The sequence below is a fragment of the Chinchilla lanigera genome, unplaced genomic scaffold (assembly GCF_000276665.1).
Source record: "Chinchilla lanigera isolate Chin_1 unplaced genomic scaffold, ChiLan1.0 scaffold00059, whole genome shotgun sequence".
Classification (NCBI taxonomy): Eukaryota; Metazoa; Chordata; class Mammalia; order Rodentia; family Chinchillidae; genus Chinchilla; species Chinchilla lanigera.
The window spans coordinates 465,001-484,577 of NW_004955460.1; the positions used below are offsets into that span (position 1 = coordinate 465,001).

The following is a 19,577-nucleotide window of genomic DNA, read 5'->3' on the forward strand; positions in this document are numbered from 1 at the left end:
TCATATCTGTCTTGCACAGGATGCTTTTTGATCAAAGCGACACTTGATCTCACACATAGTTGTGCCTGAATCTGATGGTTCCTGCTGGTTGGCTACTACCAAGTTTGTGTAGATCATTGTATTTTCCTGTGTTTCCTTTATAGAGAAGGTTGGTATTCCAAACAAATCTCCTAGAAGATCATTTGAACAATATACAATATGCTGCTGCTTCTCCTTATAAATTGTGCAGCTGTAATACACTGGCCAAAAGAAAACATACCCATGTTCCTAGTGTGTCTTTTTGTACACACATAGAATTTGAGAACTATGAAAGCAATGGCTTATCTGGGATCTCTCCTTTGACAGTTGGTTTATCTGGGATCTCTCCTTCTGAAGCATCAGTCCATTACACATTTCTTCTCATGTAGATTTTTCACACTTGGAAGTGTCCCTTGAGGGTCCTCAGTTCACTTTGCTTTGTGCACAGAACTCCATGACCATTCCACTGGGAATGCACCAAACCTGTAGAAGGAGGCTCCTTGTGGCAGAAGAGCAAGACTCTGGTCACAGGAGGACAGATTTGCTCCTCAGGACGAGCTTTTTCTGCCATCTTCCTGCTACTGTCACACAGACACACAGGCCAGAAGTTGCTGAGCTTGCTGTGGCTGTCAATGTGCCTCTCCTACTTGAGGGCTGTTCTAGAACTTGTGTATCATCAGGGTACTTTCAAGTCAGGACAGTCGTTTATTACTGGAAGCAGACACTAGTGGACCTCCTAGTAGCACATCCCTACATGTAACAATGCGCCTAGACATCACCTAATGTCTCTCAGGGGACAAACATTTCCTTGTTTTTGTTTTTGAGAAAGGGTCTCTCTGTGTAGTTCAACCTGGCCTGGACTCACTATGTAGCTCAGGCTGGCCTCAAACTCACAGTGATTTTCCTGTTTCAGCCTATTGAATGTTGGGATTACAAGAGTGCACCACCACGCCTGGCTTCACCCTTGTTGACAATCAATGATTTGTACAGACTATCTTTACTTTTCCAGGGAGATATAAAGACTGGTATACAGTATATGAGGATATTTATTCTGTGTTGTTAATCCATTTATAGAACTAAGATGCTTTGTGAGTTTTATTCCATCTTGCTTCAAGAAAGATCTGAAGTAGAGCTTATGGAACTTCTGTAAATTAACCTTAATGATATGTAAACAGTGTAACTAACTGAAGGAGCTGTTTAGAGATCAGAAGAGTGGTCAGATGGAGGGACGGGGCTTGCTGTATAGGTAAGAGAACTTCCCAGAGGATAAGGATAACTTAACTCCTCACAGATGTGCAGGCATCAGTGGGGGGGTTGGAAGGGGTAGAGGGAATAAGCCAGGCAGAGGGTCGCCATGAGCAAAGGACAGAAGCTTGCAGTGCCTGGGTCCCTTTGGGAACTGTGGGTGAAGGTCATAACGTTATGAAATGAAACAGAAAGGATATGTGGGACCTGGATCATGAACAGATCCTGACCAGAACTTGGGATTATATCAAAGATACCTGGGAGGCAAAGCATGTTGGCACATGCCTGTAACCCTGCATTCTGGGAGGCTGAAGCAAGATAACTGAAAATTTGAGTCCAACCTGGGCAACTTAACCACTTAGCAAAATCCTCTCTCAAAATAAAGATTAAAAAAGGGGTTGTGGAAGTAGTTCAGTGCCAAGGCCCTGGGTTTGATCCCCAGCACAAAACAAAAATCAAACCTCCTCCCCACAAAAAAATCTGAGAGCAATTGGAAAATCTGAATCATGCAAATGACACACTCACATTTGCCCTGTAGAGAAGGCACTGTGGTAGTACTGAGGAGGGGCTCCCAGATAGGTAGAGCCTGAAGGAGGTAGAGCAGGTGATACAAGTGAGAAACAAGGAACACTGTTGCAGGCAAGAAGGAAATGGTGGCTGATTTGTGGGCTGATTACAAGTGAGACCTAGGGGGAGTGGGAGAAGAATATGCCACACATTCAGAAGACTGAACTCCTAAGGCTGCAGTCTTGTGGGAGGGCTATTAACTTCAAATGAAGAAAAGGCTGAATGAATGGGTGAAGCAATCAAGGAACAAAGTAATGGATACAGGAGGTTGGTATGGGAGGGTAGAAGATTGGGGTAGAGAAGGGGAGAGATTGTGTTGAGTGGTTGGCTGGCGGTAAATGGAAACGAAGGTCAGTAAGACTGATGACGTCAACAGAACTACCATTCATTTATGTGGCTCTTGATCATCTGGGAGAATTGTAGGTCCTGAGTATCGTTAAAGAAAAATAAAAATGGAGGCCACAGTATGGGTAGACCACAGCGCCACCCGCTCATCACTCTACAACCGAAATTTTATATCTATCTCAATTTCTTCGAAATGCTACCTCCAGTCACAAACTCAAAGTGTAAGATGTACATTCTTGTGAGCATAATTCATTGAAATTAAGCCAATCAGATATGGACAAATCAGCTTAAACAAGTCTACTTGCCCTACAGAAATGATATTATAAAACAATCAATAAAAAAAGTAAAAATAATTCCTCCTTTATTTTTCCTAAATGGCCCTATAACTGATAGAGGGAGTTTCTTACTCCTTGGTTTGAAGTGTGTGATCTGTACTTTGTATATGACAATAAACTTAAATTTTTCCTAACAATCTACCACAGGGAAGGTGGTAGCATAGATAGAAAGGTCCGTACTAGTTGTGGCAGAGTAAATAATGGGGCCCAATATTGTCTCAATGCAGCTACAACAATAAGGACATCAATGCAAAAGTAATACTGTACTGGAGGAAAAAACCAAGCCAACCTTGTAGCTTTATTTGCTGTTAGTCCATTTAAAAATCACTCATTCTGGAGGTCACATAACTGGGCAGTACAGTATTAGTTTCCCGCTAGCTTTGTAGTAGGCAACACCTCTGCTGCGTGGTTTATGACGGTAATGGATGGCTAGATTACTTTTCAGGAATTTGAAGGCCACTTTTGCTGAAAGCAATGACTTCATTTGGGCTTGTAGTTGTCCACTATCATGACTGGAAAGAGATAAAAAGGGTTGGCATCTCTGTCTTCATGTTCTGTCTGTCTCCTCTTTTGTTTTAATATATGGGCGAAAGACACCTACCAGCCACCAAGACCAGAAACATGAAAGGAACAATAAATAGTGGCACTGGAGTTTCTGAAGATCTCTGCATAGTCTCAGAGAAGGCATGACTACTCCTCCCCTTTAGTAACCTATTTTTCTCCCTCATTCTTATCCAGTGTCTGTAACTCTTTAACTCCCTGGAGATGAAAGACTAATTTAGGAGCAGTGGCTCGTGTTTCATCCTTTAGCCACTAAATGAAGCTTGTGTTTTTTGCTCGCTCTATCTCTTGAGTCACTGGCTTTATCAAGTGGAAGCGGAATCAAATGCTTTTCTTAATTACAATGCCATTATCAAAAAGGAAAAAAAACGGTTGTAGGAAATTTCAGATACATGTTCAACATGATTTGGAAAGTATTCTCTTAGGGATTTAGGTAGGAGTATGAAAAAATGTGATTCCAGAGTAAGAAAGCATTATAGTATTTCATTTATGCCCACCAATAAATTTATATAAGTCAGGAAAGGGAAAGAATTTTCAAATGGCAGGAACAGTTTATCTGGCTTGGATCGTGTTAGAGGACTGTCAGCTGTAAGGCAGGAATACCAATTAGAAGTTGAGACTAAATGCCTCACTGTGGAGTAAAAGCGGTCATAGTGGTTAATAAAAATATAGGAGGTCATTATTTTGGATTAAGCTCCTCACTGGGCCCTAACAGACCAGATTAAAAATCAAAATTGAATATCCTGTGCTAGAAGTCAAACTGAAACTCAATCTTTATCTGACCTCCCAAGAAATCAGGAGAGAAAGCGATAAAAGCCAACATTTCCAAAGAGCTGAATTTCAGTTGGCATAGCAATGCAACTCTCCTTGCTTTAAATCCTTACCAAAAAAAGGGGAACTGAAATTAATTTGACGTTAACCAGTTATTTTTCTGTTGTTTTATCTCCCTATCCCCAACTTATAAGAAAAGTAAATTATGAATAACCAATTTGCTTTTTTTTGTGTGTTTGCTTTTTTCAGCCTTTCTCTGTTCATAAAACCAACCTCTTTTGCCCAGCCTATTGGAACACTTATTAAGATCTTTAAATTGCTGTTATGTTTTGTCCTTTGACACTGTTATGTTGTGAAATACCATTAGTGTTTCATCTAGTTTTTGCCTCTTTTTTGCAGTCAGATATAATGGAGGAAAATAAAACACCAGCTTTCTTCAGAAGAGGCTATCTGGTACCATTCAGCCAGTACCATTATTTACTACTAATGAAAGTTAAATGGACTGGGATTGGAGCTTCCTGTGGAAATGCTCTCCATGGAGAAGCAAGAGCAGGAAAGAAGTAAATTGACCGTGCAAACAACAGCTACTCTGCCTTAGAACTTCGCAAACTCTGTGACTTTCAATTCAGGTGGCGCTGTTTATTGAATTTAAAAATGACATTCAAAAATAGCACTGCTGAAAACCAGGGATAACAACATATAAACAACTCCATTACCGCTCTACTATGGTAATGGAATCAGGAGCAATTTCATTTTCTCTCATGGTCAACATAACAGGGTTTTATAATAAGAAGTAGCGCCCTTGGAGTCTGGGTATAGAAGATCAGCCCCTCTAAGTGGTGTGTAGCTGTACTGTATCCTAGGAACTAGGGATTGCCAGAGACCGTCCTGCTGAGATGAGAGTCTTGTAACTTCAAGGGCTCTGACTGCTTTGAAGAGTAAATGGTGCTTTACAATTTTGTGATATATGGGAAGTTTACAGTTCTTTCAGTGCATAAGAAAAAAATAAACTGATTTGTGACTAAGCCTCCACCGTTAACTAGAAGGCTCCGAGAATCCTCCTACTTGGTCTCTATCTTCAGCTTCTCTCTTACAGATGCCAATAAAGCAATGTCTCTGAAATACAAATTTGATTATTTCCTTCTTGTGCACTTTAACTTCCTCTGGTTTCTCACTGCTTACAGACTGAAGTCTCAATTTCCTAAGGACACGTCTGGTTCTTGTCTACCTTTCCAGTTGCATTTACTGTAGTTGTTCTATGGAGACTTCTTTTTGTTCACACATTTTCACTTACTATTTGCCTAGATGCTGTTCTTTCCCAGCTCCTTTGCCTTTCTCAATTCCTACTCATCCTGCAAAAACCTGCTGAAATAGAATTTGTGGCGCCTCTCCTGACTTTAGCAGCCACCAACAGAGTGTTGTTCTTTCTGCTGCTTCACTATCTCCTCTGTAGTCTCACCACATCACTATGCGGTGTTTTTAGTAAGCTCATTGCAAACAGCAACTACATGTTCCCTATGCATTGAGCACACTGGTGGAAGACGAAATGAACAGATACTATATGGATGTCATTATATTCCATATTAAACATTGATAAGAAGTGAAATTCAACCCAGGGTCATATTAGTCACAGATGCCATGATTAGGTAACTTTTAGTTAATCAGAAGGGAGGCTATCTGGGTGGGCCTGAGCTAGTCAGAAAGGTCATGAAAAAAATAAAAATACTGGGGCCTTTCTGAAATCAGAGAGGCAAAGTAAGAAGGAGTCTATGTGAGGGAGACTCATTGCTGGGCTGGCTGTCATGCTGGAGAGGGCAGGTGGGAGGACCAGAAAGCGCTCTCCCGCCAATAACCAGCAAGATTCTCAATTCTTTCGAGGACTTGCATAATCTTGGGAGCAATCTCTTCATTTCATGAATCACTAGAGGAGAACACTGGTTGTCCAACTCTTTAATTTCAGGCCCTGAGATCCTGAGCAGAGAATACAGGTTGGGCCCAGACATGTGACTTACAGAATTGTGGGGTAATAAGGAGCTGCTGGCTTTTAAATTGCTAGTAGTTTGTTATGTGATGATAGAAACTTCACACAATAGTCAAAACTGGGGTAAATAACAGCACAGTGGGGGTACTTTCTGAATAAGCATGCAATTATTTGTTGATAGTTAATGTTTGTATCAGTAATTATAGCATATCTGAAACTGGATTCTATATAATGTTGAAAATTATAAGAGAAGAGTCCTGATAAAAAATGTTAGGTAAAACAAGGTGAAACAGATTTCTGCACTGTTAGGTGACTCCACGACTTTGAATATTAAATTTGCATGGTGAATCTGCAAGATATTATACACTCATCCCATACTTGTGGGTGATACCTCCATTAGTTCATGCACATGTGTATGTGGGAGTATGTGTTAGTATGGTGTGGTTGACTGATGTTATGGAGAGCACAGTTTGGGAAATTGGTGTGTTGTGTCTACTATATTGGACCAATATTTTGGATTAAACTGCAAAGTACTGAGGGAAAAACATACATCAACTTAGAATTTTATGCTCACTTCATTCAAGAGTAAAGTAAAAAAAGATTTAATAGAGATATCAAAAACATGGTTTCTATATATTTGGAGAGACAAGTTCCACATGAATATGTGATAATATATTTGGGGATATTATTATGAAAAGGATTTAAAATAAAAAGAAAACACATAATGACTACTTTCTACAAAATAAAACTTTCAACATTGATTTAAAAGAAATAGAAAACCTGAATAAATCAATAACTATTAAATAGTTAACTTGATAATCATACACCTTATCATTAGATCACCTTATAAATAAATTTTATCAAATTATTTTGGACAGATCATCTATATCTGTTGAAGAAAATTTAAAAAGAAGAGACAGCTACCCCAATCATTTTCTGATGATAAGCCATGTTTAATTCAAACTGAATGAAGATATTGTGAGAAAAGAAATCTATGATATCTTAATGTATATAGCTGCAAAACTCTAAAGAGACTTGGCTGTACATCAGAAATAGAATTTATATGAAAAATATCAAAATATATCTTCCAGGTAGTGTGCTATTCTCTACAACACCTTGTTTGAGATAAGGAGACCTTCCTTGGTTATTGTTAAATTCTTCATTTGGGTGTGCAAGCCTTGATGTTCACTCCGTGTGGTGTATACTGTATTTCAGTTTAATTTTTTAAATTTTAGTTTAATTTTTAATAAAAATTTTTCATGTTTCATGTTTTCTAACTTATATTTAAATATGTCTTATCTTGGTGTATTATACGTTTCACATATTTTCAGGTTCAAGAAGGAATACAAATATTTGAAAATTGTCTTTGCATGAACACGATTATAACTGGATACTCTGTGGCTCCAGGTTTGGAACCTCTGTGCCATGTGAAAATTTAGGGAACTAAGTCTCCCATATGGAAAGAGACATTAATAATAGGGTCTACACCCTCTTCTCTGTTCCATCAGGTGGCCTTTTAAGAAAAGAAAAAATTAGACTCACTTACACTCTATCCCAGCCCCAACAATGGGGCCATTATCTTCACAGAGAAAAGGTGAGGGGTCCATAAGCCCCACAATGACCCCATTCCTCTCAAATGTGCTGAAGTAGAAGGAGGGAACAAAAGAACAGAGAATACACTCCTTCTTCTCCAAGATCTCAAGCCACAGTCCTGGTATGTTGGGGACGAGAGGAAAAGAGATAGATGATGAATATAAAACCAGGTTTGATTGAATTGTTTACAACTTAAAATAGATGGTTGTAGAATGTGTCCAAGACAGCATTAAGATACTTTGGAGCATGGCTCAATTCAGTGATTGGAAAAAATTCAAACTGATTAAGGTATTACTTCATAGAATTGAAGCTACTCAGATATCTTCTATATATCTATCTGTCATCTATCATCTATCTATCTATCTATCTATCTATCTATCTATCTATCCATCTATCTATATAGTCGTCTATCACCTATCTTCTCATTATAACATGTGTGTGTTTTGTAAATATATAAAATATTTCTTTCTACTCAAAAATCCCCCTGGGTATCTTGGCTAGGTTTGAAAACTTCTTGCTAACTTTATCACTATCAATTTACAATTCTTGTCCACATTTCTTTTAATCATTCTGCAAATCCCTGGCTTTGTACTGTATTACTTCTGTTTTTCTTCTCTTATGAACACACTAAGTTATACCCATACTTATTACTGCCTTCTTTAAATATAATGTTCTATTAATCAAGGATGGATGAGATTAATGGCCTAAATATTTTCCAAGAACTTTTGCAGGAACATATATCTTTTCTTTCCTCATTCTGGTTTTGAAATTTAAAAAGTCAAAATTTCAGAAAATGTGAAAGATAGATGAATTAATCATGGTATTACTATAGTGATAATTTTGTAAGACAGGAATTCAATAGCCTAAACATACTAAATCAACTGCTAAAAAATTATAGTATAATTTACAGTATGATGGGAACTATATTGATTTTTCCTGGTATTTGCAACCTTGAAAAAACTTGTTTATATTTGGTTTTATTCATGTTTATTTATTAGCATTTTTCCAGGTTAACAATCTGTAGCAATCAACAAATCTGAAGAAGGAGTTTATTTTTTTCTTGTATGTAAGGAATAGTACATGGGTATGTAAATTTGTTCCTTAAAAAATAAGTTTTGTCTTTTTTTCTTTTTAAGGAACAAATTTACATACCCAACACAGAATAGCTGGGGGTAATTTTACTGATAATTTCTACTGGTCTATTGAAAGGAACAGTTAATGCTTAAATATTTTTCCTTCTTTTTTAATTTGACCAATTTTGCATGCTTATGTCTGGTAATCTGAACAACTAATTTGAATGCAACAATTTGCAATATAAGAACCATTGTTGAATTCCTATCATCTTGTTTAGTGAATTTCTGTATCATTTATAATTTTTGAATTATTTTTATTCTCCTTAGAAAAAGAAAAAAAGAAAATGCAAAAAAATAAAAAAGATAAGGATAAGAATAAAAATGAAAACACAATGGACTTTGGATAACATTGGCACACTGTTGTGAGCAAGCATTGTGTCTAATTGTGCTGGGTATTTTCTCTTTGGTAGATTTGTGGAAGTCTGTCTAGCTCATGCCATAGCACAGACAACTGCTGAGCCCTTCCTGTTTCAGGGGAAGCTCAGCCAACCACAGGCATGTGGGTGCCAGACTTGCAACAGGCACATGGGTTGATATTTTGTTTTGTTTTGCTTTTTTTTTGTTTTGTTTTGTTTTTTTTTTGGTTTTTCTCTGGTACCGGGAACCAAACTCACGACCTTGTGCTTGCCAGGCAGGCGCTTTGCCACTGAGCTAAATCCCCAACCCCATGGGTTGATATTTTGGATACTAATCTTGCATTCTTAAAATAAATAGGGTTTGATTAAGTATTACCTTTTCACATTGCTGGATTCAATTAGTTAATATTTTATTCAGGGTATTTGAATAGACTTCTGTGAGAGACCTTGGGCTGTAATTTAACTTGTATTGGTTTTGTCAGAGTTTGCCATTAAAGTTTCATAAAACAAGCTTCTTTTCTCTGGAAGAATTTATATAAGATTATATTTATTTCATCATTAAATGAAGAAATTCAACAGTGTCAATATCTGGACCTAGGGATTTTCTTGTGGAAAGGTTTTAAATTATATATTCAATTTTTTTTTGACACAGGACTACTCAGCATTTCCATTTACTTTTGTGTCAGTTTAATAAGATGTGTTGTTCTGGGAGTTTTCCATTTCATGTACTTCATCTAATTTTTTGGCATAAATGTGTTCACAATATTCTCTGATTATATTTTTAATATATATTAAATTATAACATTTTTATCTTTAATTCTCAATACTTTGAATTTCCTTTATGGTGCACTGATTTCCCTGTATTTATCTTCTGCAGTCTACTCCCTTCTACTTGCTTTCTGCTTGGTTTGCTGTAAATTTTATAACTTATTTTTATGGAAACTCAGGATTTTTAGTCTTTCTGTTCTAACTTAGTGGCATTCTACAAAGTTAGATATGTCATATATCCACTATTATTTATTTCAAAAATTGTTTTAGATTTTATTATGATTTCTTTATTGACTTATAGAGTTTTGAGAGGAGGTTTTTGCTTCTTTTTCAAGAGAGTTGGGCATTTTAAAGTTATCTTTTTGTTGTTTATGTTTATCTTCTCAAGATTAAAAAGGTTAATTTTTTCTTTTCCCTTCCTTTGGAGAAAAGAAGGAAAAAAATGGAAATTAAGCTTTATAAATAGGGAGGGGAAGAGAAGTTGAAGGGAGTGTAGGGGAATGGGGAAAAAGAAGAATCAAGATATATCACATACAGGTGCAAATTCCCTATATGAGTGTGATGATTATTTATAGGTAAAATGTACTAATAAATTTAATTAATTTTTTAAAAACCAAAGAAAATACATTAACCTCATAAAAATGTTTGAAGTAGTCCTCTTACTTGCAAACAGACTAGAGACACATCTTTGCAAAAGTTCCCAGATTTTCATAGTCTATAGTATAAATTTCTCATTTCACTTGCATTTAATTTGCAAAATATGGATTCTTCTGCCTTAATAAATGGGAGTCAACTACTGAAAAAAGATTACAAAATGTATAACAGTATTTAAAATCTATCTCTGATAATCCAGGTAGTAAGCCATCCAGGAGACTATTGTGGCTGGAGTCAGATAATTTTAATCAGGGCCTAACTGAGTAGTCTGGGTTGTCTTGGAGTTGTTTTGCTATAGGTTTTCCTTTCACTGTAGCTAGCCAGGAGTGCTGCTGAGAGCCTGGGGTCTTGCTAGGTTATGTCCCCTGGGAGAATTCAGAACTTCTGCTTCTGTATCTTCTTTAGCTAACCACGTTTTGATCCCCAGTTGACTTTTGCCTACCTTTTTAGTCCTCTTGCAAGAAGCAGCTGCAAGCAGTTGGCTCACCTGAAATTCCTTTCCTTTTAGGATCTGGACCCCATGAGTTCTGAGTGCTGTATTCTGGGTCTTCACATATGCTTTGTCATGATCTTCTGTTCATCTTTAGCAGCTGCTTTTGAGCGAAGGTATCCTGCAGTGCTCTCCCTTCCAGCCAGAAGTAGAAACTTTTGCTTCCATTGTTCTTTTTTGTTTGTTTGTTTTTTTGAGACAAGGGTTCGCTATGTAGCTCAGGCTGGCTTTAAACTTGCAGTGATCCTCCTGCCTTTGAGCTTGGCTGCTTCTGCTTCCTTTCTTGGTTTGCTAAAAGCCAATTCACTCAGAGCAGTACAAAGGATTTTATAAACTTTTGACCAGAACATGATGCTTCCCTATTAGAAATACTTACTGCTTCTTATCACACTTAGAATTAAATCCCACCTGGTGTGCATGGCTGACCAGGTGCGGGCCCCTGGGTCTCTGCGACTCAGCCAGCCCTTCTCACACTCCCTGTTCTCCAGCCACAATGACCTTCCTACTTGCTAAAGGGCTCCAAACTCATGGCCCTCAGCCCTTACTGCTGCTGCTCATTTCTACCCAGTCTTTGCATGTGTGGCTGTCAGTTCATGTGAGCAGCTCAGGGAAGCCTGGGAGACTACTGCTCTGTACCAAGCCCTTCTCTACCATGCATCTCATTAAAAAATGTGACATTTCCTTCACATGACTTATTTTCCAGTGAAGTAATATTGTTCATTCTTTTTTGTCTTATTTTTGTTTTCTCTCATTAAAATATAAACTCCATGAGCAAGGTCTTATCTATCTAATCATTTTATTTCCCTCTGTAATGAGGACTGAATCATGACCTTCACAATGAGCTACGTATCTAGCCCCGTTTATAATTTTTTTTTTTTATTTTGAGACTAAATTGCTCAGCCTAGGCTTGAACTTAACAATTTTCCGGTCTAAGCCTCCCAGTGTGCTTGAATTACAGGTGTGCACCAACATTTATGAATGCCTGAAGCTCTAGGTACCTATCTTTGGAAGGCAGAGGGTGAGAGAATGAGGGGGGAGATTAACAAACACCATGGCTCCAGCCTAGACTTTAGTATTAGCTTAATCCACTTGATATTTCTAAGAATCTGTTTTTAGGAGTTCCTTGTTTTATTCTGAGGTCTAAAAGTACTCTCTACAGGGGTGCTCCAAACGTAGAAGGCAAGCCTCTTTAGTTGCTGCTGTTTCTGTTTAACTTCTTTGTGTAACTATAATCTTATAAGTGCTCATTATATCCATCCAGGAGAGTAAACAGACCTGAAAATCAACGGGACTGTTCCCTGGGTAAAAATAGTTTCTAATTACAGTAATAATGAAGAAGAGGAGATTGATCAAATAACACGGAAGCCACTTCTTTATTTTAGCTTGTGTATGTGCATTACAATTATTATTATTTCTCCTAATCTTTCTTCTCATTTTAAAACTCTGATAAGACCTCTAATTTTTCTAAGATTGAACTTGTTTTAACCAGCAAAAAATATGTTGCAGACTGGAGCTTACATCCATTTTTTAAAAAAATCACATAAGACTAATGCCACATTAACTATTGAAATAAATTAGGCATTTAAAGTACATGGCAAAGAATATTTTTCCTTTATAGGTGACTTTAGTGTTTTCTCAATGAATGTCCTTTGTAGGTTAGTTGGTAAACAGAAAGTAGGGCAGTTTGGGTCCCATTTAACCTTTTTGCAGAGAAACTTAAAGACTTGTGTGAATGCTGTAGGAGCAGGGAATCATTGCCTGTCCCAAAGTGCAGCGTGAGGCCTGGAGCCAACATGAGCTTTTTCACATACAAAATGAGGGAGCCAGGTGAACATACAGTTGCAGTAAACCCAGCCCAGCTGCCATCACTTGCCCCTGCATTCACGAGCTCCAGTCCCATGATCTCATTTGTGAGATGTCCCAGTACCTTTGCATATGTGGTTTCTTCTGTCTGATATTCCTCTTATCGCCCTGAAAGTGTCCCCCGTCAAGACCAAGTCTACCTGCACATCCACTAGGAAGTCTCCATGTTTTTGACTTTTGCTAAGAACTATAGTACAATTTAGGTGCTGAAAATTAAGCTTGGTAGTCACACTAAACTTGGTTCAAATCCTAGTTCAGCTACTCACTAGGTATTTAGTTTAAGAAAACAATTACTCTCAATCACAGCCTTATCTGAGAGAAATGTGATGTCAGAACCATCACTTTGACTATAGCACTCTGGATGCAATGGACAAGGACATGAGAGGACAAAATGTTTGTCAGAATTCTGTCAAGGCAAAAGTCAATCTTAACCAAGGATGCAGAAATAACCAAGGATGCTAGAAGTGGATTCTAATCAATGTTTTTAGCAAAACACATTGTGAATGTGTAGATTTCATGCATGTTTTCTAAGACTTATAATACCTTTATGACTAAATGTTTTAAAATAAGTTGCTCAGTTTTTGTTTATTTTTACAAATACTCTAAGTTTCTATAGCATCTTGTATTTATCTCTCCAGTAGTGAAGGTGAAATGATTTTAAAATTCATTACTTTATGCTAGAAAAATTCATTATTTCATGCTCGCAATATTATTCATGCTTGTAAACTGTTAATGATCATAGCTGGTAGGAAGTTTTAATGAATTAATTCTCCTCTGTCCACCTCAAAGCTCTCCTAGAACTCTTCTGTGAAGCCCATGAGGGGGGTAATTAAGCTTAAGAAGGAGGTGGTGTAATCAAGAAAAAATGAAGTGGCTCTGCTCCCAAATAGCCCAGAGATGGTCTTTTCTGAATCATAAAAGGAGTACTGTCTAAACCCAGTGTGTTGAGTGGGAGCACATCTCCAACCAGATTTGGCAGATAAAGATAATCTGAAGCTCTAATCCAGGATAACACACCTCTTTAATTTGCAAAACCTATTTTCTGGTTAGTTGGAATTTGAATCCAGAGTTGTGTGACTACAATCTTGTATTTTTAAACCTTGTATCTGCTCTCATGCCCTCAGCCTCCCGGCCCCTCCAGCAGGTTGTGTCTTCAAATTAAGCCCATGGGAGGAGCAGCCACATGGGTTGTGACAACTTTCTGCATGTTCTCTAGAAGAGCACTGAGGTTGAGCCTGATGTGGTGCCTTGTTGAAGAACACTTCCTAACTCAGCAGGCAGAGGAGACACATTCAGGAGTGGAGAAGGGCTTTCACTAATCCAAACAACCTACGGAAGACTAACAAGCTGCTGGGCCCTGTAAAAAGATAAGATAAATGGCCAGCCTTCTTGTCTATGGAAACCAAGCAATGTGCAACCCAATAAGGATTACTCTAGGGTTTATTGGCTTACCAGCTCCAGGAAGCTGATGCTTCTAGAATCTCTAGACCTGGGACACAGAGCCATATTTATAATTTGGTACTCTTGCTTGAGGACCATGAGCATGGGAAGAACTGTGGAGGAACTGGAATGCTCAGATCACAATGCTTCTCATCCTGCCTGCAGAGCAAAGTGTCTCCTCAAAGTAGCTGCAAGGGAGTTTCCTAGTGTTGTCCACAAGAAGTGAGTCCTGATCCCTCAGAACTGCAAAGCAGCAACCTCGCAAGAACACAGCTCTAAAGAGCAACAGCCTTAGAGCCTGGGGCTCCATGACAGAGACACAAGGATGGGTAAGTGTTGGTTCTTTCGTGTTGTCCCTCGGGCTTCTTTCCAGGGCCCCAGCACTCACCTCAGCCTGCCAGATGGGGTTCACGGTGTTGCCTATGATCTTGGATCTCCTCTCCTGCCCATGGTGAGGAAGGGCTGGGAAGATGCTGTGCTTCCCGGGCTGGATGGAAATCTTCAGATATGGGTCTGGGTTGAAAAACATCCCTTTCTTCAACCCCATGGCCTGGAAATCTATGAGTAAAGGATATTTTTATTTAAGTATGTTTTAGAAGGCTAAACATCACATTAGGCCTTGTATAAGTTTCAGCTTCATTGAAAATATACCAGTATGTGTGCAATATGGAACACTTACTGGCACATAGTACATTGTATTTTGGTGAGAAATTTTTGTAATAAATCAGTCTAACTGGTACTGTGGTCATTACATTTTGGACCATTGAGAGGACTATTGGCCCTTACTGGGCTGGATTTCTGCTGCTTCTCAGGAAGAGCACAAAGTAGTTGGGGTGAGGAGCTCAGAGTCATGAGGAAGGTGGTGGGCACAGAAGAAGGAAACCCAACTTAGGAAATTGGATAGATCTGAGGTATAAATCTCCTCTATAAAGTAGAGACATAAGCAAAAAAGGGCTGGAGCTTCACAATAAATATGTACTTCACTGACTAGGGAGAAATAAAGAGAAAGGAGAGGGTTAAAAGAGCAAAGAGCGTGGAAGTGATGGAAAGAAAAAAAGTCCTTCACAGAGCTTGGTCCCTATCAGTGAGGACAGCTTTGAGAATCCATGCTGTCAGGAAGTGCAGGACATCAATGTTTGAACTGTTTCATTTAATTGGAGATGTTTGGTCTTATACAACTTCATGAGGGAGAGAGAGAAACACACACACACACACACACACACACACAGATATTCAACAAGTGATAATGATTGTTAGTTCTTCTATGATCATTTAAAACACTGTATTTATTAAAAATATGTTTATGATATTGTCAAGGATATAATTATTAAAACTTTCCTATTTTCGAAGTATCTTCTAAACAGAATTATTCACTTTTATATACAAGTAAAATAAACTAAGGTGAAGGAAGATACACTGAGTCAGTGATTCTCAACCATGGTGTAAATTGTAAGACATTCAAATAATTTTTCACCAATGGGGGGGGGGAAATCAATGTTTACATGTGCATTTACTTAAAAGTTATTTTGAGTTGACCCAATAGTATCCCCATAATGAAATTATTCTTACTATCTTACATTATGATATACTGCCACAAGAGGGGAAAAAGCAGAAGGATCAAGCACCACAGCAATGTATAAAACTCAGGCCATACTCTTAGGAGGCTTGTGGAAGGAAGTTAACAATAGCAGCCTGAGACTGCTTGCTTGTTTATATGGTGGGCTTTCAGCTAGGGTCTGGGAATGTGGATTTCAAGAGGTTCCCACCTCCCTAGAACTGATAAGAGTGGCTGTTCCTGTAAACTTTATTATGGTTTATCATGGATGCTGTTTTTCTCCTGGGACTCTGGAATTTGTTATACCTCACATATGGTACCCACCCACATAACCTGTATATCCTTCCTAGTAGCAATCATAGGCATGGAGACTCTGATAAGCTTTTCTGGAAGATAGCATTTCACACACGGTGTCACAGCTTGTGCTGGGGGAATTAAGCACATCCTTCAGCCTAGATGTCTACTCTGGCTGTATCTGAGAATGTTTTTTAAAAATTGAGATTTGTTGAGCACTGGTCTCTTTATATACATTTATTTTTTTCTTTTTAGCACCTGATGATCTCCTGATGTAAGGACTCATCATTATCTTTGGCTCAGGAAAAACTGTCTTCTATTATTGTTTCTGTCCCATTTATCTTGATTTCTTTATCAAAAACCATGATTCTATGTTGACTCTATCTGTGTCATCCCTCTTTTCCTCTTCCTAAGCTTCTCATGTATTGCCTTCACTTATGCATGCTAGGAGTGACTTTTAAATTAGTTGGCCATATCACTGATTCCAAATTTGAGTAGATTGTGCTTCATCCTGCTTCTAAGAGCTCAATTTTAATTCTGTGTTTGCACTTTTTTGAATTCATTGTAAACCTTTCCTTGACTGTGGTGGACAGAAAAAAGACTCCACAAAGATGTTCATGCCCTAATGCCTGGGGCTTGTGACTATGTTACCTTTCCTGGTAAAAGGAATTTTCAGATGTGATTAAGGGTCTTGGAATGGGGAGATTAGCTTGAACTATCCAGGTGGGTTCAATGTAATCAGGAGGGCCCTTTGAAGAAGGGAGCAGGAAATCAAAGCAAAGAGAAGGACAGATAGATGATGGCAGATAGAGCGGTGCAGTCATGAGCTAAAGAATGCTGGCAGCTTCTAAAAGCTGAAAGAGGCAAGGGATGTATTTGCATGGAGCCCATAGAAGCAGTTATCAAGATTCATTCTGGAATTCTGACCTTCAGACAAGGAGAATACAATGGTGTTGGTTTAAACCACTGCTGTGGTCATTTGTTATAGTCGCAGTAGGAAACAAACACACTTGGCTTTCTAAGTTTTTATTTCTTCCAGCTTTGAAGAACTCTCTTACCATCTTTCTCATTTTGATCTCTTATTTAATATGCTCCCCACTTCTTTTTATTTTATTGATGGTACAAGCTGGTGAGTGATAAACACTTGGTTTCTTTTTAGTGCATACTTGCCAACAAGAAAACTTTTTTTATCTTATGTGTATATTCCTCAATTTACACATTCTTTCTCCACATAATCTTCAAGTCCAATTTTCTATTATTCATGCATGAAAGGGTCTTTCAGCCTTGATGCTTGTCCATCTTTAGTTTTGCTGTCCAGCTGTTTGGAATCCTTATTCCTGCTTTTATACTTAGAGCTGACCACAGTCTTGTAAACTTTATGATGCTTGATGGGATTTGCTTAGTTATGGATTAGCTAATCTTTTGATCTTGTCTTTCTTGGAGGCATGGAATTTATTTTGATACTTTCAGCAGTACATATACTTTTTTTCCTAGACAGGCATAATAAACTAGACACACACTGATATATGTAGCTGCTGAATATTGTGTATCTATGAGCATTTCAGACTTCTTCCTGTCACTGACTTCATGTCCCAGCCCTAATTCATTGCCAGCAATTGTCTTGGAATAAGTGGAGGATTCCAGGAGATGAGCCAATGCCTATCACTTTACCAAGTAACTTTATGAGCCATTTGAGGTGGAGGAACTTTCCTTTCCTTTGGTAGGTCTATGATCCCAGGACTCCATGGAAGAGGCAAAATTGAGAGCAAGAAACAGAGACTGGGTCCCTTCCCTAGCTCTGTCCTGTTGCCCTGCTATGTGATATCACTCTTGGGTTTCAGGACATCATTGGTGCTTGGTTAGTGACAATTCTTCTTGGTTTCTGGCCCGTGGTCATGTAGTATTACTAGTTCTTATTGCTTTTGAAGACCGGTACTGAAGAAAAAATTGGTGGATCTTCTGTCTCTGCGGAGTGCACTCCCTCCTCCAGCCTGGGCCACACTTTGATATGTTAATAGGGAATTTTTCAAAGTTTTCTTTCAGCCTGAGCCACACTTTGATATGTTAGTGAGCCTACCCTCCCTCATTTTAGGTTAGATTCTCTAGTGAGATAGGCCTAATGGTTAGGGTTATCAAGATCTGTCATTTTTGAATAACTGCCTTTTTTGGAGGGGGTTTGTTTTCCTGCCACAAATTTAATAAAGACCTTTGTGACATTATCTTCGGGGCTCAGAAATTATGAGGCGTGAGCCTCTCTGAACCAGGCTGGCCAAATAAAACCTTTCTCCATCTTACTGGAGTGCACTTTTGGTTCTTTACACCCTCTGAAAAAGTCTGGTATCCTGTTTTCCCCAAGAGTACAAATGACTGTTATCTCTTAAGCATTTCAGTACAAATATACAAATGGAAAATCACAGATTTGTAGCTTTTACCCTAGTGTTGTAGGCAGCTAAGTCAGATAGAAATATCATAGGCAGTCAGATAGGGCTAGGCCCTAGGACAGATCAAAAAGTAGCTGCCTTTGTTGTCACCTCAAAAAGAACAGACTCTAAGTCTGATTCTTGGGGCTCCAAGAAAAGCTCAAGGACTAGGCTCAGCTGTTACTACTGTAGAAAGCTGGGCCACCTTACAAGAGACTGCCTTAAGAGGCGCCTCAAACCATGCCCTATTGCAAAGGTGGCCACTGGAGGTCAGACTGCCCTCTGAGGTGAAGGCCCCAGAGTTTAGATCCATCCTACCAGTTGGTCTAACAAGACTTAAGAGCCCCAGGGCATTGTGCCTCCTCTCTCTGGCTGGACTGTCATCTGTACCTGTCATCTGTAGGGAAGGCCCCTGAGGAATCATGACTATACAGGGAAAAGAAATCAACCTACTGCTAGACATTGGCACAGGTCTCTTTGTTCTTCTCCAACACTGGCCTTCATTCCAGTCATCATATCTCAATAAAAGCAGTCACTAGGAAAAATATCTCACTTAAACTGTAACTAGGATAACTGTTTTTACAAATATAATACATATTGTTGTTCATGTACAAAAACTTAGTTTTTCATTGATCAAAAAATGTGTTACTCTGGTTTTCATAAGTCATCAAAAATTTAGAGATAATTATAACTAAAGCTAGAGGGACTTATGACAAAATATAAGACTCCATCAATAAAGGGGTCTAAGAGCCAGTGTGTTACAACTATCCCTTGAAAACAGTTTCTAAAGTTACCTGTCAGCTCTAATGCACAAGCTTTGATTATACATGCTCTAATTTTTTGGAAAATTTTGTCTTGCCTAGAGGATGCCAAACCCCAAGTAATCATACAGATAAAACCAGTAACGAATATACCAGATTCCTTTTAAATTCCTTTTACCAGGGGTCTACCAGATCTTGTCTAGAGAGAGGGTTACGTGACACATATTAAGGCCTTAACTAACTATACACAGTGAGCCTTAAATGACATCGCAGTTGGTTTCTCACTCCTAAATGAAGAAGTAAAATTAATGAGACAAGCTATCCTCAAAATCAGATGGCATTAGACATTCTAACAGCAACACAGGGGTATACTCGAGAAATTGTACAAACTAACTGTTGTGTGTATATTCCTGATCCTTCTAATATT

The 19,577-nt window shown here is 38.4% G+C and overlaps 1 protein-coding gene across 2 annotated transcripts in view; it reads right to left on the reverse strand.

Annotated features, from left to right (window-relative positions):
• Hecw1 (HECT, C2 and WW domain containing E3 ubiquitin protein ligase 1) overlaps positions 1-19,577 on the reverse strand; it is a 408,102-nt gene that overhangs the window by 128,196 nt on the left and 260,329 nt on the right. For both annotated transcript variants that reach the window (XM_013521104.1, XM_005397713.2), the window contains exon 7: positions 14,509-14,678. In XM_013521104.1, the coding sequence (XP_013376558.1) occupies positions 14,509-14,678 (170 nt within the window). The remainder of the gene's footprint in view (positions 1-14,508; positions 14,679-19,577) is intronic.